Source organism: Loxodonta africana, chromosome 13 (assembly GCF_030014295.1).
Source record: "Loxodonta africana isolate mLoxAfr1 chromosome 13, mLoxAfr1.hap2, whole genome shotgun sequence".
NCBI classification, from domain to species: Eukaryota; Metazoa; Chordata; class Mammalia; order Proboscidea; family Elephantidae; genus Loxodonta; species Loxodonta africana.
Genome location: NC_087354.1, coordinates 79,292,360 through 79,317,640, shown reverse-complemented (window position 1 = coordinate 79,317,640; position 25,281 = coordinate 79,292,360). Strand labels below are relative to the sequence as shown.

At 37.3% G+C, this 25,281-nt stretch overlaps 1 protein-coding gene across 2 annotated transcripts in view; it reads right to left on the bottom strand.

The window, feature by feature from the left end:
- Positions 1-491: 491 nt before the first annotated feature.
- GUCY1B1 (guanylate cyclase 1 soluble subunit beta 1) overlaps positions 492-25,281 on the bottom strand; it is a 64,002-nt gene continuing 39,212 nt past the window's right edge. For both annotated transcript variants that reach the window (XM_010601903.3, XM_023541806.2), the window contains exons 5-14: positions 22,590-22,787; positions 18,743-18,973; positions 16,840-16,956; positions 15,230-15,363; positions 11,259-11,456; positions 7,649-7,886; positions 5,907-6,047; positions 5,236-5,390; positions 4,766-4,892; positions 492-3,369 (exon numbers count right to left, since the gene is read on the bottom strand). In XM_010601903.3, the coding sequence (XP_010600205.1) occupies positions 3,346-3,369; positions 4,766-4,892; positions 5,236-5,390; positions 5,907-6,047; positions 7,649-7,886; positions 11,259-11,456; positions 15,230-15,363; positions 16,840-16,956; positions 18,743-18,973; positions 22,590-22,787 (1,563 nt within the window). In that variant the 3' untranslated portion in view covers positions 492-3,345. The remainder of the gene's footprint in view (positions 3,370-4,765; positions 4,893-5,235; positions 5,391-5,906; positions 6,048-7,648; positions 7,887-11,258; positions 11,457-15,229; positions 15,364-16,839; positions 16,957-18,742; positions 18,974-22,589; positions 22,788-25,281) is intronic.

The following is a 25,281-nucleotide window of genomic DNA, read 5'->3' as shown; positions in this document are numbered from 1 at the left end:
GATGCGATCCCTACCTCACCCTATATACAAAAATTAACTCAAAAGGGGTCTATGATGTAAATATGAGCTAAAACCATAAAACTCTGAGACGGAAGCACAGGTGTAAATTTACATGATAATGGCTCTTTAAATACAACCCTAAAACAAAGAAATTACAGAAAAATTGTTCTTCATAGAAATTTATAACTTTTGTTCTTCAAAGGACACTATCAAGAAAGTGAAAAGATAATTCACAGGCCACATATTGCATGGTTCCATTTTTATGAACTGTTCAGAATAGGAAAATCCATGGAGACAGAAAGTAGATTACTGGTTTCCAGGAGCTGAGATGAGGGAAGAAATGGGGAGCAAACACTAATGGATTCAGGGCTTCTTTTTGGAGCGATGAAAATGTTCTGCAATTAGTTAATGATGATGTTTGCACAAACTTTTGAATATACTATAACACCACTGAATTGTACATTTAAAAGGGTGAATTTCATAGTATCTGAAATTTTTTTTTTTTTTTTCAAGCCAGCAGATTACAGAAAACTAGAAGAGGGATTAAGAGGAAATTGTCAGAAAGGTAGAAGATTGTTAAGAAAGGTATAATCTAGGTGGTGGGTATATGTATGATTGTATACTGTACAACTTTTTTTATTGTTATTGAAGTATACACAGCAAAGCATACTGTATTTTTATGCAAGTAAGGCGTTCCTTCTACGTTTGTTTGCCAATAGCTCCCTCCTGCAGAAGGTATTTTTGTAAGCACCCTACGCGAATTTTTTTTTCTTTTTTACTACAACATGTAAAAAAAAAAATAGACATAGCAGCGCTTATGGAAATACCTTCCAGGGGGAAGGAAGGAGCAGCTGGCAAACAAACACAGAAAGCACATGTTATCTGCATAAAAATATGGTACACCAATTCAGCAACTATTCCACGTACAGTTCAATCACATTGATTATTCTTCAAAATGTCCTGCCATTCTCACCCTCCTTTTCTGATTTGTTCCTCCCTTACTGACATAACTGTACAATTCTTTTAACTTTTCTTTATATTTTAATTTTCATTAAAACTTTGGGGGAAATAATTTCATAAAAACAATAAAAATAATTACTCAAAAAGAAAAAAAGTGCCAATGCAGCAGAGATCATATATCCTGAAGACTGAGTACTGTTCACTGCATAATTAGGAAAGTATCGATGAGTTTATGCAATGCAAACTCATTGCGCAGAATACAATGCTGTGCACTGAGGATTAAACAGGAGGAGAGAAACTAGAGACACTGAGTGTAGGCTGCTAGAAAAAATGCAGATCCATGTTTCCATTGCATTCATTCATCTTTAAACTACACCATCATAAAACTCAGCTGGTTTCTCAACATCCCCCATTGCCACTCTGGCCTTATCCTCCCAAGTTACTCATTCACTAAATATTCTATTTGTATCTTGAATATATTTTATCATTATGACTATTACATGTTTTAATTACATGCATATACGTCTGTGATCCCTAAAAGACTGTGGGCACTTTACGAGCTGGTTCCACTTCATATTCATCTGTGTATCCTCCCTATATCTAGTCTTGTTAATGTTACTTTGTTGGTACTACTGTATTTTTATGCAAATGTCGCACACCTACATTTGTTTGCCAACTGCTCCTTCCTCTCCTTGAGGTATTTTTAGAAGTGCTGCTATGCCGATTTTTTTACATATTGCTGTCAAAAAAAATAGCACAGTGCACTTAGGAAATTACCTCATGAGGGAAGGGAGCAGATGGCAAACAAATCTAGAAGGTGTGCGCTATTTGGGTAAAAATACAGTAAATAAGCATTTAAGACTATGCCTACTTAAAATAATCTAGTAAAAATTCATAACAGTAGTGAATGAAACAGCAATTTAACATCTATAATAGGTAAAATTATAAAACATTTTTATAAAAATGGCATTAATAAAATGAGAAATAATAATATAAGAATCATTTTCTTGAAATAAAAACTATCTGAAGACAAGTGGAAAAAATAATTTATTGCAGACTCTTTTACACATTAACATGGAACATTTATACACATATTGATGTGCTGATATGAAATAGTAAATTTAAAGACAAACATTTTTACACCAACGTAGCCGCACTATATTTTATAAAGATAGATATTAATAAATTATCAGAGACATTTAAGAAAAACAGGCCAATTATTCCAATAAGAATTCATTCCATGTTGAAATTAAACTAACTTTTACGAACATGACTCCCTGGATTTAATCACATTCTTTTAAGCTAAGAAAAAAGAAGCTCATTTCTGGGAATAAAGGGCCAAGAAAGGCTCTCTAACAGTAAAATCTCAGGAGTGTTTTTCCAGCTTGGTTCCTGGATTTGGTTAGAGCCCCTAACACTTAGCCCAAGCCAGCGTAAGACAGTGCAGCTTTCTGTGGTTAACAAGATCAGTAAGAGGGATGCAATGCAAACGTCAGCATTTTTTAGGAATTGTAATTGCCACAGGATTTGAATTAGCCATCCAATACTTTAATAATAGAAATGTGTACTCTATATTTCTGAAAGGAAATTAGCAAATTTCACAATGGTCACTATTTTCTTAGCATGGTCTATTAATTTTTACTCTGGAAGCCTGAAAATAAATTGCATTTTCTCTAAAACTTATAATTCACTCCTTTAGAAAATGATATCTATAGCGATATACACCAACACTACATAAACTTTGTTATATGCTATAGTCATTAAAATATATATATATACACACACGTATATATGGAGCACTAAGCAGATACAGTAAACCATGCTATGAATAAACCAAAAAAACTAAACCCGTAGCCGTCGAGTCAATTCTGACTCATAGCAACCCTATAGGACACAGCAGAACTGCCCCATAGGGTTTCCAAGGAGCAGCTGGTGGATTTGAACTGCTGACCTTTTGGTTAGCAGCCAAACGCTTAATCACTGTGCCACCAGGGCTCCATGCTATGTATACATATGGGCAAATACTGTTCAGTTGCATTTAATTAAATGCAGCAAGTATTGAGTGGGTGCCTAGAACTCACAAGCCACCATGTTAGGTAAAGCTTGTAGTAGACTTTCAGACACATGAAGCTCACGTCATCCACATCTAAAGCTAGGCTTTAGATATACTAAGAAAATACGCTAAAACCTTAAATAACATAATCAAAAGCTGAGCTAAAGTTGAATAATGAATAGTGAGAGATATACCGAGGAGAAATGGTCAAAATAATAGAGAAGGACAGTGCAAAACACGTATTCATCAGGAGTAACTGCTACCAGGCTCGGCACGTGTTAGGGGACAAACGGAACCTAATCTTCAGTCTTCTTCCTCCCACGATGCAAGGCTCAGTTATCGTCCTGCTTTGTTTCCTTAAAAGTGTAGAAGAAATAGGGGGTTAATTTTCAGCGACAATGAAGCCAGTGAAACCAAAACCACCAAACCCACCACCGCTGAGTCGATTCCGACTGACAGTAACCCTGTGTGTGACAGTGCAGCGCTGCCCTACAGGGAGTTCTTGGCTATGATCTTAACAGAAGCAGATCACCAGGTCTACTTCTTCAGTGTCACTGGGTGGGTTCAAACTGCCAACCTTCTGCTTAGTAGTTGAGCGTAAACCGTGTACACCACTCAGGGTAGTTCCCTCAATATATTTTTTTTTCTCTGATAGTGTGATCGGCATTGACATGAACAGTTTTTGTAAATCACTCCCACCATAATCTTAAGAGAAACAGGGGCTAACAACCAGAATGACCAACATTTGAAGTCTACTCTGCTTTGTCAGAAGAACATCAGTAAGCATGCCAACTCGTGGGTAAATTACTTAAAATAAAAGCAGCTGAAAGAAAACAGAGATAAAATTAAAACTCAGCATCCCATTCCCTTTAGGGCTTGTTATATTCTAAAAGCATTTTTAAGGAATGTATACATGCATAAAAATAAATAAAATCAAGCAGTCTCATTTTCTCTGAGGAACCAATACATTAACAGGGACACAAAGCATCAAATTTGCTTCCAATGTAACACATTGTGAGGGGAAAGAGGCTGGGCAGGGCTTCAGTGAGTACAATACCACTGCGGGTCACATGAGTTCAGTTTGGACATGCCACCTGTGGTCCACTCTAGCACATGAGTTCTGGCTGTAGTACAACCATAGTAGTAGCAAGAACCTAAAGCTTCCCCATGGAATCATTTAGATTGTTCTCAATTATACATCACTCCGCCATAAAAAAAAAAAAAAAAAAAAAGTTTTTTTACTGGGTTCCTCTCTCGAAGAAACACAAGGGACTAGGGTTTTCCCAAGATCCTCAAACACTCCACAGGAAGATATATTGGCCCTTAGAAGGATCTTGAGCTTCATGCTTAAGAAACCTGCTCTGAACTGCAGCCTGAATTTAGCCCTCATGGTGAGCATGGAGCCAGTTTAGGGAGCTGAGGGAAGGAGCCAGTATAGCCCCCTCACAGGCCACTCACCTTAGTCGTGTTTGAGCCCGACTGCAGAGAAATAACCCAATAACAAATCTTCTAGATGTAGTGTGTCTTTTGTTTTAATTTCACTAGAGGACAAAAGGCGGCAGCCATAAAATATCCCCAAGCAGTATTTATTGTCCTAACCGCTAGTTAATGTTTCAGTTATTTCCACCAATTTACTTACGGGTTAAGGTCTGTAAGCAGGAATTCTTTTCAAATGAAACATATTTTTGGTGATTCTCATTTAACAACCATGTTCATGCTGTCTTAAAAGAATTACTCTCTCATTAGTCATACCTCTGTTTCTGTACTTTTTCTGGAGAGAAACCAAACTTGCATTGGTTCTTTTTTGCCCTTCATGGACACTGGCCCTCTGTGCTCCAAATGGAATTGTGGGTCTGAATTTTCTGGTGTCATAAGACATCTAAAAGACGGGGGACAGAGAGTAGGGAAAGAGTATACAGAGATGCAGAAGGTGACATGTGTCCAAGTTATAAACAGACAACCAGGGCACACACTAACATACTAACACTGTATTTAAAGACAGCTGAAGCCTTCATCAACAATGGCTTTAGTAACAATTTCTATGGTGATGTGGAACCATTCAAAATGGAAACAATGACCCTGTCTTCGCAAACAAACATATACAAACACTTCTAAGAGAGAAGGTGATAACTGTTTAAAGGGAACAGTCACTCAGAGATTACCCCTCCTGCAAAGACACATTTCCCTTGCACATCAGTAAATACCAAGGCATTTCCTCTTACCTGTATGTATATTCGGACACATTTATTTTCCCCTTCTCTCCAGTGGTTTCTGTTCTGCTTGTGAGGTTAACGGTATTCCCAAAAAGGCAGTATCGAGGCATCCTCTGCCCTATGACACCCGTCACGACCTCTCCAGTGTGTATCCCTATGGTTATCTGCAAAAACAAAGGCTCTGCTTCTATAATTCCCATAAGTCACACACACTAACTCCTGCTTACTTTCTATTACAGAATACTACAGATTCATCATTAAAAAAAATCATAAGAATTCTCTAGAAGAACTCCAAGTGTATCGCAGACAAAATAAAAAGACCCTCACAAAAGTTCTGTCTTCCGGGAGAAATACTCTCTAATGTCTGAAGATTTCAAAGACATGAATCTGCCAGTTTATAGGAGACATAAAAAAGAGCATTTAGAAAATAAACCAGAAGGGACAGGTAGTTTTATCTCATCCTCATGACTTTTGGCACAGAGGTGGACTACATAATTTCAAAAAGGTAGAGAGGTTTCCCAGCTCTATGAAAGAATAAAATACAGTGGCTTCAATACAACATAATAGCTTTTACTCTCAAGACATCCTTTCTTATACATATGCATGACTGGTCAAGAACATGAATCGGTTGCCCACAAGGGTCAACTACCACTATTACAATAAGTATTTTATTTACTAACCTGAACAGATTCACCATCTACTTGAACTTGGCCAGCGATTTCCATCATGTCCAAGGCCAGGTGGCAAATGGATCGTGCATGGTGGATGCAAGGCTCTGGTAAACCACTAACTGTCATATACTTATCACCAACGGTCTCCACCTAACACAGCACATATGTAGATGGTCACTGGTTAGCAGAAACATGACTTTCATTTGCTACTCTTATACAAAAAATATTTTTCCAAGGCTACCAACAGCTTGGAACTTTCCTCCCTCTTAACTCTTTTAAAATCATAATATATTCAACTCCAACCTGGTAAAAACTTATGATTATTTGAGATTTACACACACAGCACCCGGGATCTTTGATTACAGGCAGGTAAAGTTGGAGCATTATTTTTCTTCTGGTAAGCACTAGTTTCCTACATCAGATCTTCTTAGAATCCAGTGTTGCTGTTGTTGTGTGCTACTGAGTTGGCGAACCTATATGACAGGGTTGAACTGTCCCATAGGGTTTCCTAGGCTGTAGTTTCTATGGGAGCAGATCGACAGGTCTTTTTTCCCAAGAAGCCACACGGTGGGTTCACACGGCCAACGATTCGGTTAGGAGTTAAGCGCTTAACCATTGTGCCATCCAGGCTCCTTTTATAACCCAGTAGAATAGTTTTTGCCTATTTCCTTCCCTAAAACAGTGATGGCTTGATGGCACAAGAACCACTGTCTGAAGTTCAGTGATTTATCAGGGTCATTAATCATTTACGTTTATGATGTGCTCACCAAGTGTGACACTGTACCTCACAGAAAGACTATAAAATAAATAGTTCTTGTAGAGCTTATATTATCCCAGATGCCTAGGGATGGTTTAGTTAACATTTTTGCCTTTATGAAGCAATATCCGCTGACTTCAAATACTGTATTTGCTTCTAATGAAAAAGGGCAGAAATGCCTTATAAATGTTTATCTTCAAGTTGATGCTATCTGACGGCAACTCTGAGTCCCCAGGATCCTTCTCAGGCTCTATGACTTTTTTACTGTGCATTGATGTATGTGAGGTAAAATGTCTCTTGCAGGGCACTAAGGCAAACGCTATATTTATACTAAATATCATCAACGACCTGCACCGGATTTGTTATCCTAAGTGCAAATAAGCTGCTGAGCATTCCTTTTTTTTTTTTTTTACCAAGAATCATCTGCCCCAGGAAACATTCATTTTGTTTACAAGGAAGACAAAGTTTTACAACAAGAGGTAATTATTTAAGAAAATGGTAAATACTGAGCAAACAAAGGCTTTCTCCAAGCCGCAGCCTCAACAGTTAGAGACCTGAAAGCAGTACCTCTGGAGGGTCGGGTCTGGAAACCCAGGCTCTGAGCAGCACTGCATTAGGCTATGATGGGACAGTGCTGGGGCAGTGGTAGGGTTCACTCCTTTCCGGTCAGAGACCTGGGTTTGATTCCTGGCCAATGGACCCCATGTTCAGCTGCCATCTGTCTGTCAGTGGAGGCTTAAAAATTGCTATGTTGCTGAAGAGATTTCAGCAGACTAAGAAGGACTGGGAAGAAAGGCCTGGTGATCTGCTTCCAAAAATCAGCCAATGAAAACCCTATAGATCATACAGGTCTGATCAGTGACTGATCATGGGGATGGTGTGGGACCAGCCAGTGTTTCACTTCGTTGTGCACTAGGTTGCCATGAGGTGGGGGCACTTGAGACAGCAGCTAACAGCAACGACAACAATAACAACACAGTATGATAGGACTTGCCTTGTAGACAAATGGATTTTTCCGTGAATCGGTCAGTGTGTCAAATCTGGTGTAGAGGTCATTGAGAAGGTTGACAATCTTCATGGCCCCTTCTCCTGATGCATGCTTGCTACAGAACGTGTTGAAGCCCACAATGCCACTGAAGAGGATGGTCACATTGTCATATCTTTTGGCAGGCACTGGACGCTTATGTCTCAGCTCATTGGCAACGGATGGAGGAAGGACCGAATACAGTAACCTGTTCAGTGGAATCGGAAGGAAGCCTTTAAGAAATGCTAGGAATATCTCTGGTGTTTCTACGCTACTTTTCACAGAGTATCAATGTCATTTGCACTGTAAAAAACTGGATTTTGATAGGATACCCTCTAAAATTAGTATTATAAGCCATATTTATAAGTAAAGAGACATATAGAAAATATAAACCATCTGTTCACTCTGATAACATAAAGCGTCCCCAAACCCAAACCAAGTCAAAATAAGTCAAAACAAACAAAACAAAGGACTGGCCAAAGAGGGTCAGAGTTTTCATTTGTACTCCAGAATTCTGGGGCTGCTGCCATATGTACCATATCATCATGCCAGCAGGTCACTGCCAGCACTTGAAATATTGTACAAATGGCACAGTATGAGGAACAAGTCATACCTCTCAGGAATAAGAAATTTATCTCAATTTTTGTAAAGTAATAAAAGCAGGATTTCTCTCTAGCCTCATTCATGACTCACTCCTACATGGAAGGAACTGATAAAGCAGGTGGACAGCAGTCTACACGAGAAACTATTTTCTTTCTATAAGCAATATTGAGTCTACTATGATGGAATCAGGACTCCTTGAGTGGCACTAATGGCTAAGCGAGGGGTTGGAGGTTCAAACATACCCAGTGGCACCTTAGAAGACAGGCCTGCTGATCTGCTTTCTAAAGGTTACAGCCTTCAAAATGCTATGGAGGAGGTCTACTCTGTGCACATGGGGTCGCCATAAGTCAGCATGGATTGGATGTCAACTAACAATGACATGATAGCATCAGGCACTAGGCTGAGGAGACAGTGAACTAAACACAACAGGAGAGGACGGGTTAGAGGGAAAGAAGCCAATGAGGGAGACCTGCAGGCTCTTGATAGGAAGACTTAGGGGGACAAATGACCCCTCCTTGCCTTTTTCCTTCCTAAAGTCAAAGGGCCTGTCATGCTAAGTATAAATATGTGAAACAGAGCTGAGGTCTCAGTGATTTTCCTAGCCACAGGGGAATTTCTCCATTCCTTCATTTGTAACTTTTTAACAGAAAACACTTTCATAAAATATTTTAAAGCTATATTTTGAGTATAGAATATAAATAGTAGAACTACTTAGAAAATCGATAGTAAATATTTTCTCATTAAATTCCCTGGAAAATTAAAAATCTATAAAACATCTATTCTACATCAAATATTTTAAAAACAGAATAAGCAATCTTGAAGTACAATAAGTCTAAGTAGTCCAGAAACTAGATAGATCCAGAAAGGCAAACCCAACTTGGGTAACAAAAACCAGAAAACAGTCCTGTGATAAGCATTTATCAGCTGTTCTTGCTGCTAGTTGCAGTCATGTCAGTTCTGACTCACGGTGATCTTCTGTGTGTCAGAGTAGAACTATGCACCATAGGGTTTCCAAGGCTGTGACCTTTTGGGAGCAGATCATCAGGCATGTTTTCCAAGACATCTCTAAACCAAAGAAACCAAACCCATTGCCGTTGAGTTGATTCTGACTCATACCAACCCTATAGGACAGAACAGAAGTGCCCCATAGAGTTTCTAAGGAGTGGCTGGTGGATTTGAACTGCCAACCTTTTGGTTAGCAGTCCATCTCTTAACCATTGTACCACTGGGGCTCCAAGACACCTCTAGGTGGGTACAAAACAACAACCTTTTGGCCAGTAGTTGAGTGCTTAACTGTTTCACTAACCAGAACTCTTCTCCTATTAAAGACAAGCCCTTTGCTCTGTTCCCAGTACCTTCCAATTTTGAAATCCTGGTCTACTGAAACAAGCAAGTATCCTGCTTAAGCTGACAATTTAGGATAAAATGTGAATTAAGGGTTTGTTCAACACAGAATAGATGGATATTTTCATAACTTAAAGTGTGCATTCTTTATGGTATCAGTACCTGTTGACCAAAGAACATAGCAAACTTCAAATCACACTACAAAAAATGAAACATAGACAGTTTTCTAATATTACAGCCACAGCAGGATACTGTGTAATTTGAGCTTATAAACTCCTGACTGGAGCCTTAGTACTAAGTACTAGGTTACAAGTTCCATAAAATGTGCTATCTTCCATGGATGTAGTTGTACCACATAGCAATAAAGTACACGCTTTAAAATGCTTTTCAAGTAGTGAGAGGAATATGAGCTGCGTGTTCCATAAAATGTCTGAAATTTGCAGAACACCTGGATAAATTAATGGGTGTACTTTAGGACAACAAGAGAAGTTGGTCTCAAAGGGACCTAAGCACTGCTTTCAGCTTCATTATACAGAGGTTGAAAAGTGAATTAAGATGCTATGGAAAAAGACGGGCACTTAAAATGGCACTCTCTAACTCACCCATGCAATTAATAAATAGTTAACTAAGGCGTATACGTGTGCACACCATGGATGCCAATACACGTCTCAATGCAAGTCAAGTACATAGGCTGAGACTGATAAATTTTCTGGGTGTTTAAGTAGAGCTACATAGTTCTTATGGGAAGTAAAACAGATGAGTTCAATTCTCCAACAAGATAGTTTCTTATTACTAAACATTAAAAATGAATACACGAGACCCAGGGTAAAATCTCTTAAGAACTGCAGTGATTTGGTGGTTTTAATTAACATCTGGAAGCAAGGCTAAGCTGTCTGCACGATGTGTATTTGAAATAAACACTTGTTCAAATACATCACTTGAAAAGGGAGTATTGTCTTTAATGTTATTTGCCTGCAATTTCATGATTTAATCAACCATTCATAGAATAATAATAATATTTTGATATTTTTGTTCATGTGTTAGATGTCAGATTCGTATTGGCTAAGATCTAAAATAATTCACAAAGTAAAGAATTATTTTCAACATAAAGTTCAGTTCTAAGTTCAGTGTTGAGTCTAACCCTCAGCACCTGGCCAGGCTCTGGCACACAGAAGGTGCCCAGTACATAGCTCTTGTATGAAGGAATCAATGAGTGAATAAATAAACTTTAAAACACCTGCATCTAATTCATTCTAATGATTTTTCAGAAAGATGTTTGGGAATTTTTTTTTTCAACTTGGCTTCTAAAAATAGAAAACATATTCTTACTACCATTCAGACTGATTTAATTCTGAATGCACAATTTTCTTATTAAAAGAGATGTGGAAGATTTTATCTGTGACTCCAGAACTATGGGTCCCATTTTTTTTTTTTTTTTCCTTTGGTCTCATTATCAATCTTAACTATAGCTGCTGTTCTTGTTAGCTGCCACCGACTCAGCCCCCAGCTTTTAGCAATCCCATGCTTAGTTTCAGAAGTAGGCTGCCAGGTCTTTCTTCCTACTTAACTATAGGAGAGTTACATTATAGCAAGGATAACCACCGTGCCCTTGTTTAACAGGTAAAATTCTTACGTGTCTGTCTTTTTCTTTTCATCTTCCAGGGCTCTTAGTGTGAGCTGCAGCCTGTCTGTGAGGATTTCCAGTTCCTGGGTCAGTTTGTATTCCTCTCGGAATTGTTCTCCCAGAAGGACAAGATCTCGAGTGGCATCATGCAGAGGGATGTCACTCAAATACAGACCTCTCCTTGTCAAATCATCCAGGTTCATCACACTGTTATAACAGAAAAAAGTGACAAAATTAGCCCTAAATGACCCATGTGGCAAGATGAAGCCTCCTTCCTGTTAAGGAGTATAATCCTGCCACGTCCTACCATTCAAAAGTTCAGCCTGATAAAAAATTATGGAAATTGTATGAAGAATATGACTTTATTCTTTTAGATATTTAAACTGTATCACAAGTAGAGAACTTAAAACGTATTTTTGCCAAATTGCACATTTATGGTGCGATTAATTCTGGATTGGAAGATGATGTAGAAAATTGCCCTTTGAAACTTACTCAGGGATTTAATACAAGGGTGTTATTTATCATCATGTATGTCTTCCTGAATTCTTTTGAAGAAAAACTTTTATCTAGGATAATGGCGTTTCTTTTGAGAAACTAGCTCATTTTTGATTTACAGAGTCTATGAATCTTGTAAATGATTGCTTTTCCCTTTAAGATGTGACGATTAAAAGTTTACAGCAGATTTATGACCCAACTTCCACATGTATTTTAGGTATTTAAGACATTCTGACATGTATTTTATGTGTTACTCTTACTTCTAGCTCTAATTTCTTCTACTATTCTTATTTCTCTAATTTCCCTCATTTATTTAAAACATTATTTGTGCTTGTTAAATTTTATGCATCTTTGTAATTTACCTTAGGTAATTTCAAGAACAACATAATAATGCTTATGAATTAAGTGAAGATCTGGTAAGTAAAGAATTGACTTGTTTTTTGTTTACTTTTTATTTTGTATTAAGACTACATTATTGGTTTGAATTCTTTAAATGCAAAATAATTACTTCTGGTCATTCATAATAATAATTTCTCCAAAATTTCATAATTGAGGTATTACTTTACTACAGAATCTTGGATAATAAAGATCTCCCTGCAATATACTTTCAGCAGAACTGTCCATAAATCAAAGCAAAAATTAGCATGGTGATACAGTTTACTAATGAAGTATATGGACTCTTTAGACTGATGTTGTTAAAATGGATATGTAAGTTAGAGCCCACTTGCAGAAACCGACCCATGTATAAACAGGCCATAAAACCAAAAGATAGCAAACCTGTTGCCGTCTAATCGATTCCAACTCATAGTGACCCTATAGGACAGAATAGAACTGCCCCATAGGGTTTCCAAGGAGCAGCTGGTAGACTCGAACTGTCAACCTTTTGGTTAGCAGCCATAGTTCTTAACCACTGTGCCACCAGGGCTCCAAACAGGCCATACTGTCTGCTAAATAGCATAAGACCTGCTCAGGACAGAGGAAAAAAATACATATGATGTTTAAAATGAAAATGAATGATTAGAAATATTCATACTGAGTTATAAATGTCTCATTGTTCTAAACAAATTTATTATTTTCAATGCACTGTTAAAACAGTTTTTACATGTATCCTAATCATTTTGGAATAATTTATTTTATAAGTAAAAATGTTTTTAATTGACCTCTTGCTTTATTTATTCAATGTGGGTACAGATTTTTCTACACACATGAATAGGTCCCAGAAGACTATCTTAATAAGTTGCTATGTGACCAATTTCTGCACAAGGCACTAAACAAACAGATCACAATTTTTTTCCAAAATCTCTCTCTCCAGAAACAGAGATTTTGCCTACTAAGAAGCTGTTGCCCTATTGAATGTCAACCTGGAAAGAGGCAAAAGAAGAAAATGCTTATTGACAGAAGGTTAAGATACATTTAAATCAATGCTGACCCTTAACAAAAAATATATAAATTGTTTATCTTCCCTAATTTTATCTCTTATTTTTATGATATATATTTCTCAGGAAAAAAAAATCATTATTCTTATGTAGTCTTAAAACTGCACTAATAATACTAAAGGAGCCCTGGGCACAGTGGGTAAGAGCTCGGCTGCTAACCGAATGATCTGCAGTTTGAATTCGCCAGCTGCTCCTTAGAAGCCCTACGGGACAGTTCTACTCTGTCTCAGAGAGTTCTCTGTGCATCATAACCGACTCAATGGCACCTAACAACAAATAATAATTATACTAAAAGAGGTTATTGCAAAGATTATTAGATTATTTTCAGAAATTTTAAGACAGTATCTTTACATGAAAAGTAATCATGGTGGATTCTAAATTAAATTTTTAACCAATAGTCCACGATAACATGATTTCTTGAGTGTGTATATATATAATGTGTGTAATTTATATACACATATAATGCACAATGTATACATGTACATAATGTGCATAATGTATATAAGTAATGTGTATTTGGTTATACAAACTTATAAACACACACAGTATCACCTATCAACAAGGTTCACAATTACATTTTTCTAAAATACTAATAATTAGAAAAATATTTTCTAAAAGAATTAGAGAAATATATATTTTCTAATATTTTAGTATAATAAAGTAAATTTAGATATATTTTTGTTATTGTGTTTTTCCATGCATAATTTAGCAGAATCCTTTCTGAAAGTGGGAAAACACCAATCTAAAGTTTTTTCTCTGATTTTTTTACAAATATTTTCTATGTGTTTCAATTTCAAAATATAAAATTTTTAATAGTGTATCCTGATTAAATTAGTTAAATATTTTTAACAAGAAATAGCTCAAATCTAGAAATAATTTGTTTTTTTACATTTTTTTACTAACATACTATGGAAAAGATCATTTCTTGCTAACAATGGCATTCACGTATATATGCCATCATATTAGATATTTATTTAAGGCATTCACATATATACACCATCATATTAGATATTTATTAAAGGCATCCACGTATATATAGCATCATAAACCAAAACCCGTTGCCGTCGAGTCAATTCCGACTCATAGTGACCCTATAGGACAGAGTAGAACTGTCCCCATAGAGTTTCCAAGGAGTGCCTGGTGGATTTGAACTGCTGACCTTTAAGTTAGCAGCTGTAGCACTTAACCACTACGCCACCAGGGTTTCCACGTGTATATGCCATCATATTAGATATTTATTAAAGGCATTCATGTATATATGCCATCATATTAGATACTAAAGGCATTCACTTATATATACCATCATATTAGATATTAAAGGCATTCAGGTATATACGCCACCATATTAGATATATATTAAAGACATTCACGTATATATACCATCATATTAGATATTTATTAAAGGCATTTCCATATATATGCCATCATAACCAAAAACCAAACCCAGTGCCGTTGAGTTGAATCATATTAGATATTTATTAAAGGCATCCACGTGTATATGCCATCATATTAGATATTAAAGGCATTCAGGTATATATGCCATCATATTAGATATTTATTAAAGGCATTCAGGTATATATGCCATCATATTAGATATTTACTAAAGGCATCCACGTATATACACCATCATATTAGATATTTATTAAAGGCTTCCACATACATATACCATATTTATTAAAGGCATTCACGTCTATATGCCATCATATTAGATATTTCATAGAATTGTTTTTCTATTCTATGTGATGTCTCTTTTGAAGGTACAAAAGTATAGAATTAGGCAACCACGGATTAGATATCTCATGATCTAACAGTCTAAATACTCAGCGAATTGATTAAGGCATGGTAAGTAAAATATAAGAGGTTTTTTCTAAGTTTACTGGCATGTGTTGAATGAGATTTTCCTTGTTATAGAGATATGTATAACAAAGGTTGCAAAATGCAATTACATTTCAGAATATGATGACGTAATTGAATAAAACTTTATTAAATGCCTTTGTTAGCTAAAGATGGGTAATTATAATCAATTATAATTAATGTAGAAGTTACTACCTTGGTGAGCACAGAAAAAGTATGCTATCTGCTTCTGGTAAGTAGATCATTTGACCCTTGAGACGCAGGCAGCTGATCTCAGTCCCAGTCAGTTCATCTTCACATTCTAATTTCTCTACATCCAACAATCCTTCCTTGAAAAGGCAAGCATAACTATTAACTAGTGCCTTTCCCATACCTAACAACTCAGCAAGACAGCAAGAAGGACACACATACCTCATTTCCCATCAAACCAATAGGGAAAATAAATTCATCAGTTAGAACAGGAGAAAACATTCCTCCAGAGTTCTGCCAGGTAGCAGGCATAGCGGCTATCTTACAAACACTGCAGAAAAGTGAATTAACTATCTCCTTTGAACCCAGAAAGACAGTAGCTGTGCTATTGTTCACATATTTATTGAACACCTCTGTGAATCCTTTTGGTGACTTTCCAGTGTGGCTACAAGACATCAAGCCTCCCCATTCTCCACCCTTGCATTCATAGCATAGCGGAAACTATTCAGTTACATACAGATAAAGTATGTGTAGGCAAGACCTTCAAGTGAGGTATAAGAAGGATGAGCTAGGCACTCTAGGAAAATAACTCCCACTATGTCTATCACAAGAACAGAAACTATGAGACCTGGGCACTATCTAAATTGTCAACAGAATGAGAATTTTATCCTCCCACAAAAATGGCACCAAACAGACAATTTAAGGAAGAATAATCAGTGGCTTTCTGTGAAGTTTTAAAAAATATCTTCATAAATTCTTCTATTTTCAAAAAATAGGCATTGTAGCTTGTCGTGGATTGAACTGTGTCCCCCAAAAGTATCTGTCAACTTGGTTAGGCCATGATTCCCGGTATTGTGTGGTTGTCCTCCATTTTGTGATTGTAATTTTACGTTAAAGAGGATCAGGGTAGGATTGTAACACCCTTACCCAGGTCATATCCCTGAGCCAGTGTAAAGGGAGTTTCCCTGGGGTGTGGTCTGTACCACCTTTTATCTTCAAGAGATAAAAAGGAAAGGGAAGCGAGCAGAGAGGGGAAGCTCATACCACAAAGAAAGCAGTGCTGGGAGCAGAGCACATCCTTTGGACTCGGAGTCCCTGTGCTGAGAAGCTCCTAGTCCAGGGGAAAATTGATAATAAGGATCTTCTTCCAGAGCCGACAGATAAAGCCTTCCCCCTGGAGCTGACACCCTGTCTTTGGCCTTCTAGTCTACTAGACTGTGGGAGAATAAATTTCTCTTTGTTGAAGCTATCCACTTGTGGTATTTCTATTACAACAGCACTAGATGACTAAGTCATAGCTGTACAAGAAGTAAAAGATGGTGATTTTGTTATATGAAAGAGCTGTCAGGGCAAGACATTCTCCAAAACTTACTTTTGTTAGTTCTGTTCAGCTGATACAGTTCCACTGCTCCTCATGCAAACCAAAAATCGGTTGCAACGCCTTTTGCGTTTTGGGTCTCCCTTTGAGGTTTGGTTTTTCTCCCTCTGTACCGTTTCTATCTCATAGGATGTGATAGTAGCTACATTCCGCTCTTGATCACTTCTAATTTGTAATATGCCTTATTTACTTTACATTTAATTTTTATTAAATTAAATTTTATTAACATAATGATTACCTTGCTTCTCAATACAAAAACTGTATTGATGTGTGAGAGAATCCCATGGAAACTAATGTCAATATGAGGACGAACCAGAGAGAAGACAGACAGAAGGCTGCAATTTCCAGGCTGAAGCTAAAATGTATATAAAAAGGAAAGGGCACGTTGTTAGTTAACATAATACTTACGATCTGTCACTAGATTAAACCAACTCAATTACATTTTAAAAAAGAAAATTATTTTATAGGAAACTTAACTACGGACTCAAATCTTGACCTATATAACTAAGTAGTTAAATGGACATAACCAGTTGCATGAACATGGAACTTAATATGAATTCAAATAACTAATGTCAAATATAAGCTAATGCAAATTAAAAAAAGCATTTTCAGAAGAAGAACAAAGTTATCTTTCAAAAGGTAGTATGAAATGTTAAATACCTAAAGCTTAAAATGAAGTTTAAATACCAAGTACATCAGCAAAACCTCTCCAAATTTTATCAAGAAAGGGATAATAATAATGTTGTCGTTGCTATTGTCCTCAAGTTGGCTCCGACTCACGATCACCTTATGTATAACAGAATGAAACGTTGCCCGGTCCTGCGCCATCCTTACAATTGTTGCTATGTTTGAGCCCATTGTTGCAGCCACTGTGTCAGTCCATCTCATGGAGGGTTTCCCTTGTTTTCACTGGCTCTCTCTACCAGACATGATGTCATTTTCTGGCGATTAGTCTTTCCTGATGACATGTCCAAAGTAAGCAAGTGGAAGTCTCGCTATCTTTACTTCTACTGATAGGGAATATTGACTGTTTACAACGGACTAGACACTGGACTAAGTGCTCCTCATGTCCTTTCTATCCTCATGTCACAAGGGAGAGCAGGGGGTGGTGACAACACACACAATGAGGAGTGGCAGTCAGCACAGCACACCATTCTGCTTCCAGATTTACAGGTTTACCCTGACCCCATCTGGGTTACTCATGAATTATAAAGTCTCTCTCATTACAAGCAAAAAGTATCTCTGGGTACGTGTCGTGACAACTCTTAGAGTTAGCAGGTAGAATAAAAGAGTAAATAAAAAGAAAGGATTTTTACAAATGGGTCTAAGTAATACAACTGAAACGCAGGCTTTCATAATTACCCTGAGGGTTGTCTTCTGATGCCTTTTCTAATAAGCCCCATGAGAGTTTCTGTATTTCCTCTGTAGTGTTTGTTTTTTTTTTTTTTAATCCCACCTTTTCCTTGAAAATGTCAATGCTTGATTGTGGAAGGTATTTTCAGTCAGAGAAGGCACTGGGGGTTCAGGGGTAGAATTTTTGCCTTCCATGCGGGGTGGTTCGGCTTGATTCCCAGCCAATGAACCTCATGAGTGGCCACCACCAGTCTGTCCGGTGAGGCTTGCACGTTGTGATGATGCTGAACAGACTTCAGTGGGGTTTCCAGGCTAATACGGACTAGGAAGAAAGGTTTGATGATCTACTTCTGAAAATCAGCCAATGAAAACCCTATGGATCACAATGTTCGGCGGCTATGCGTGGGGGCACCGTGAATTAGGGGTCAACACAATGGCCACTAACAACAACAAAGATATCCCGTGAACATTTACTCAATGAATTTGTAAGTGAGAGCTGATTATGGCTAAAATGTTACTCATTTTCTCATTAAAACAAGCATGCCGTTCCCACATAATTTTTCCTACTATCCCCATAAGTGATTAAAACAGAAAAAATAAATAGCTATCCTAGGTAAAGTTGCAGCATGCTCAAATACACTTAGCCCATGGTTAAACAACTTCTGAGATATGTGACGCGCTGCATTACACAATACATGGTCAAGACGGCTGAATGAATGGCCCTGTGTAACAACGGTGTCTTTGTGGCCTTTTGTCTCAGGTCTCAGGAAAGTGTGATGTCATTTTACCTGAGGGAGCACTCTGTAAATGGCATTGCCACACTGCGTGACCACTAGGTCCCGGTCAAATATGATATGAAAAGGAAAAGCTTTGCAGAAGGTATATGGGCTGATGCGTGACTCCTGGGTACCATTTTCTTCAAATCTGTCAAGATCTTCATACAAATCCTCTTCTTTTGACTCTTTTTCTTCAATTAAAAATTGAGTATGGTCACATTCTTCATTTCTTTGTTGAATAACCTAGATGTCAAAAGAGGAAAATGGTGTTAGCTGTTGGCATTTCCATTTAGTTAAAATATTTACAGTACCTGACAAACTAGGGAAAAACCCTGGTAGTATAGTGGTTAGGTGCTATGGCTGCTAACCAAAAGGTCGGGAATTCCAGTCCACCAGCCACTCCTTGGGAACTCTATGGGGCAGTTCTACCCTGTCCTATAGGGTCACTATGAGTCGGAATTCACTTCACTGCAACATGTCTGGTTTTTGTTCTTTTTTTAGAAACTAGAGATAAGAGTTGTGTTTAGGGGTTTAATTACCAAAGTTTAATATATATGCAAATACTATATATACATGCTATACATGACTAAGATAGAAAAATGTTTCTGGACATTGATTTACAAAATTTGAAGACTAAATTGCAAATCTGGTATCAGGTGCCCACTAGCTCATATGCCTGTTTGGCAGAATTAGGAAAAAGCACCCTTTTGTCTCGGTGGGTGCAGCCACCTCAGCCAGTGAACAACCTACACAACTACATGTGGTAGGTCCATCTAATAAGATTAAAATGATAACTTAAAATGGTAGCGAATGAAAGAGATGCATATTTAAAAAAAATGCAATATTATTTTTTATCCATCAATTGGCAAGTATACAGGATTCCAATACCAAACTAGGTAAGATACAGAAAAAGAGGCATCTCAAACATCACTAATGGGAGGGTATTTTGATTACTATTTATGATGGGTAATTTGATAATATGTACTAAAATTCTTTTTTAAAAAATCGATTCTTTGACTTAATCTCAAACATAGGAATTCAGTCTAAGAAAGTAACCATAATTGTGAGTAATGCTCAATAATTTAAGGAAATAACCACATTTCAAATATGTCACTCAATGGCAAATACTTTATTAAAGATTTTTTCTTTCGAATTTAAGAAATTATAAGCAATACACCGTCTCACGAAAGGAAAAACTCTATTTTAGCTGCAGCCAGATCCAAATGGGGAATAATTTCTTCAGCTGTGGATAAACGTACATTTTCACTTTTTTGTTCAGCTCACTGACTCACACTCTGAGGCTTAAAGAACAAAATCAGAGTAAGACACCACGAATGCAGTTGTATAACCAAAGATATATTGCCTCATGGCAAAATGAGGATATTATTATAACACGTAACTGTGTTGTAATGTTACACTTACTACATAATTTTAAAATTTTGCTATAGTAAGGTTCTCTAAAGTCTCATAGAAAAAAACAAACAGAGTCAACCTTAATATTCGGGCCTAACACTGATACTCTACTGTGTTTTCCTTTTGTCTAAAAGAACTAATTATACACACACTCAATTTTACTAATTCCTCAGTTCAACTTTTTTGCTTTGATCAAACTGGCAAAATAAACTGCTTTTCTGATCTTATTTTTAATTTTTCATTGATGTATCGCTTCACAACATAGACTAATATTTCTTATATGGTTTATATTATCTGGTAGCTCTCAACTTTACACTTAACTCATTTGACATAAGGATACTTCAGGATGTAAAAATGGTAGCTTTGAAAAAATTAATGCAAAATATAATTAATAACTGCAAATATTTCAGAAGTCTGTACTGGGTCACTTGAATAAATAAAAGTCATAAGAGAACCTAAATAAACTAAAGTGAACCACATAGTTAATACCAACTTGAGTTTTATATAGAGTCTGCTAAGACTGACAATGTCCCATGCCTAAGACTCTAATACCTTTCATAAGCAAGTGCAGTTTCCAAGCAAGGTACATTGTGTTTCTTTTCTGAAGTTTCTATGTGCCCAATTCTTGCTCAGCTTGGCTAAATAAAAAGTGAAAGCGATAATACACACAGTATGCGTAAATCCCCTGATACAGACTCACTCAGCATACATGAAATGTTAGTTTGCTGTCACGATCAAAAGATTGGACATGAGAGGCATTTAATATTTTGATTGAATTCCACTGAGATTCCCAATCATGGATGAATTTCCACCCTTTATCCAATGTTTTAATTTTTAAAACGTCTCTAGATTTTTAGCGTTATGTTACACTCTCTTGCTTTCCAGTTGTAGAAAAACTAATGATGCACCTGGGAATCACCAACACGTGCCAAGTAAGGACAACGACATCGATTCCTGAGGGAAAAACAATCATGAAATCTGGCGTGACTTGACTAGATAATTTATGGGATTGTTTTCTAATATAACATATTTAAATGTTATGGTTTTTATTTTGTATTATACTCTAATCTTAAGAGTTTTGGGCTTCACATGCAGGCTAGAACATAGCTATGATACTCAAGGAAGGAAACCTTGGTGGAGTAGTGGTTAAGTGCTACGGCTGCTAACCAAAGGGTCGGCAGTTCAAATCTGCCAGGCGCTCCTTGGAAACTCTATGGGGCAGTTCTACGCTGTCCTATAGGGTCGCTATGAGTCGGAATCGACTCTACGGCACTGGGTTTGGGTTTGGTTTTTTATTGCCTATTAGATTTTCCATAAGGACAGAAAGCTGAAAGGGGATCTCCCCCTTTCCACTTGGCTCAACTTTAGGGCCACTACAAAATGGCTGTTGTGGCCAAACATGCTGAGCACATAAAAAGCAGCTGACTGGGAGAGACTGGGTCAGAAATATAGAAAAACAGTGGTTCTCTTTGTTGCACGGTTGCTGTATCAATATTTTGAAGTTATCACTCTAACCTAAGATGTATATAAAAAAAACCAAAACAGAAATACCAAACCCGCTGCCTTTGAGTGAATTCCAACTCATAGCCCCATAGGGTTGCCAAGGTGCAGCTGGTGGATTCGAACTGCCAACCTTTCAGTTAGCTGCAAAGCTCTTAACCACCGTGTCACCAGGGCCGTGTGTATTATCAATGTTGTTGTTGATGTTAGTTGCCATTGAGTTGATTGAGTGTGTGCAGAGCAGAACTGCACTCCACAGGGTTTTCAAACCTGTGACCTTTTGGAAGTAGAATACCAGGTCTTTCTTCTGAGACATCTCTGGGTGGGTTTGAAATGTCAGCCTTCCAGTTAGTACTTAGTGGTCCAGTGTTTAACCATTTGTGCCACCCAGGGACTCCTGCATCATTAACAATAGCAACACAGCTTTTAAAGTACTAAAGCTGGTTCCTTTCACCAAAGGCATTTCATTTAAAAAAAAAAAAAAAAGGCCAAAACTTTCAGTTCACAAAATGAGACATTCCAACTATTTTCAGGGAAAGACAAAAATTCACAAAGAAACAATGATCTGCAAAACAGGATCTTAGATGATCTTAAATTCTGACTATACATGTTACAGGTTTTTTTATTCTGAAGCCAACAGCTCAGCCGGTCACATACCCTCTTGCTTCCCAGCTGGTGCGAGCACACAGAGAATTCAAACTCAGTTTTATGTTGCCTTAAGCAGTGTATAACTAGGAAGAAAAATCTGCCACAAGGAAAAAACAAATCCTGTATAATGCATTCCAAGGCCAAATATAGAATATGTCTGGTATTTCCACTTTCATGGCTTATGTACACCACAGGTGAAGTTCGCTAACAGACAGAGATGAAGACAAATAAACAGAGCATCATTTTTGATGTTCTAAATGTCATCTGTGTTCAAAAGAGTACCCAGTATGCTCAATACCTTCATGTCTATTTCAGTGCCATGTATTTGTTGAGCTACGGTTTTAATGATGCCGATGACAATATCCTGAAGTCCTTCTCTCTCTGAATAGTAGTGCAGAATGAGTCCTTTGCCCTTTTCTGCATCCGTGCACCTAAAGGAAGGTGCACGCATACCTGGGTAGATAGTAGCAAGGTGGTCATGCAGAGCGTCAAGGTTCTGCAACAAAAGGGAAACAGTCATGAATAAATTATGGCAGCTGACCCGGAAAAGGAAGACACAGAAATAAGGCTCATATCAGGGCTTTTCTGACAGATCGGCTAAGTGAATGCTCACATAGCACACGCTTTGCTTCGCTATCTGTAAGGCAAGAATCATAGAGAAATCAAAACTAAAACAGCATAATGAAGAAAAACAACTGTGGCTTTTAATAGGTAATACATCTTAAAATAGGATGAATAAACAAGCATGATGCAAAAGGAATGCCTAAAGCAGAAAAAAGAAACAAGGTTTTTCATAGTTAAGGGCTATAAATACATGGCTATTTATAGGAGTTTGGGGCAGCTATGTACGCATGTTATAATAAGCAATAACAAATGCCCCAAATGATCACACATTCATTACAGTTTATACTATAATCCTAAAACTTAATCCTTAACTTTAAAAAAACTACATCAGAGTTATAAGCATATGAAAAGTGTTTGATTTGCTTTCACGAAATAACATTTTAGAAATTAAAAAAAAAATTTTTGAAACAAAAGTCTTATAGTATCTTCATTAACTGTCTTCAATCAAGGTATAGTTTCATGGTTACCTTTGAAACTGGAGATCTTAGCTCCGTTTATTATTGGCAAAATAAATTTACCAATAAATATTTTCAGTTCTTGTAGCCTTGACTTAAATTTAGAACATGCTAAATTCTCTTCAGCATCCTGTATTACTCCTCAAAATACAAGACTGATTTGTATAAGGATCACCAGAAGTAACAGTGCAAACTGCACTTTTTATTTGGTCCAACATGATCTTTCAAATAACATTTAGTGGCATGGAACAGGATTTAAGAGCAAGGAGGCTTTAGTCAAATAGACACTGCATTTCCTAGTAATGTAACCAATTTACTCAACTCTTCCAAAACCTGATTTCTTCCGATAAAATGGAGATAAAAAAAAAATGATGCATATAAAGCATTTAGCGCATGCCAGGTGGGCAGGCAAATAATGGCCCTCCAAAGAGGCTCATGCCTAATCCTAGAAGCTGTGACTATATCACACCTCACATGGCAAAATGGATTTTGCGAACATGATCAGAGTTACAGATCTTGGGGGGGCGGGGGAAATTATCCTGGATTATCCAGATGGGCCCAATCTAATCATGTGAGTCCTTGAGTCCTTAAAAGCTGAGGCCCCTTCCTGGCTGCAGTAGGAGAGAGGTACAGTCACAAAAGGTCAGAGAGACGGTAGCGTGACATGGATACAATGCCTTGATGTTGGTTCTGAGATGTAGGACTGAATTCTGCCAACACCTGATGAGCAAGAAAACAGATTATCCTCTAGAGTCTATATGAAAAAACAGCCCTGCTGGGCCGTTGATAATAGCCCCGTGAGTCCTGTAATAGACTTCTGGTCTACAAAACTGCATAATAATAACTTTGCATTCCTTCAACCACTAAATTTGTGGTACTATGTTATGGAGGAGCCCTGGTGGTGCAGTGGTTAAGCGTTGGGCTGCTAACCAAAAGGTCGGCAGTACAAATCTACCAGCTGCTCCTTGAAAACCCTATGGGGCATTTCCACTCTGTCCTATAGGGTCACTATGAGTTGAAGTCTACTTGACTGCAACGTGTTTTTTTATGTTATGGAAGCAAGAGGAAACTAATACACCAATCAAATAGTAATCTATCAGTAACTGGCGACTGCTGTTAAAGAAAAAAACAAAATGGTTTCTGGGTATAAAAGAATGCATCTAAAAGAAAGTGCTGGAGATAGGTTAAACTAAACTATATATAGCTTTAGTCTCAAATGTCTCAAAGAGTTTTCAACTTCGGGAAGGAGAAATACCAAGTAAGATATCAGGAAGAAACTGGAAAGCCTATGAGGTGACATCACAGATGTCCAGATCTGAGCAATATTTTACCAGGACACCTATGGCACTAATTTTCTATCCCTTCCTTACATCCATTCATTCAACCATTCATTCATTCTATGAAGTCATTACATGCCCAGTTTATATCAGGCACTGTATGTGGTGCAGGTTAGAGGCAACGTTGAGGGCTGGGGACATGTCTGCATGACACAGACCCTGACTTTAAGCAGCTCGGCATCTATATCACAAACAGATCTGCGAAGTGTCTTCTGATGAACAAAGGAGTGAGCCAAGAACTTAAACTGAAGTAATGGGTAAAAAAGTGGAGATGTATCCTCAGCTAGGCCATTAAGGCTGACGTTCTGATCAAGATCAGTTTTTCAGTGGTCTCCTCAATTGGGTAAATCCGGCTTCTTTTTGTATTGTCTTCATGTATAATGCCTTGTGTTTTCTTAAAAATTTCACCTGTTGTAATAATTGAGTCAGACTAGTTCTTCACAAAAACATCAATTCATCTTGATTGCCACTAGAAGCTATTAACATATAAAAGTAATTCAATACACCAGACATCATCCAAGTATTAGTTTATTTAACTACAAGCCCTTGGCTCAGTAGAATGAGGGGTTCTTCC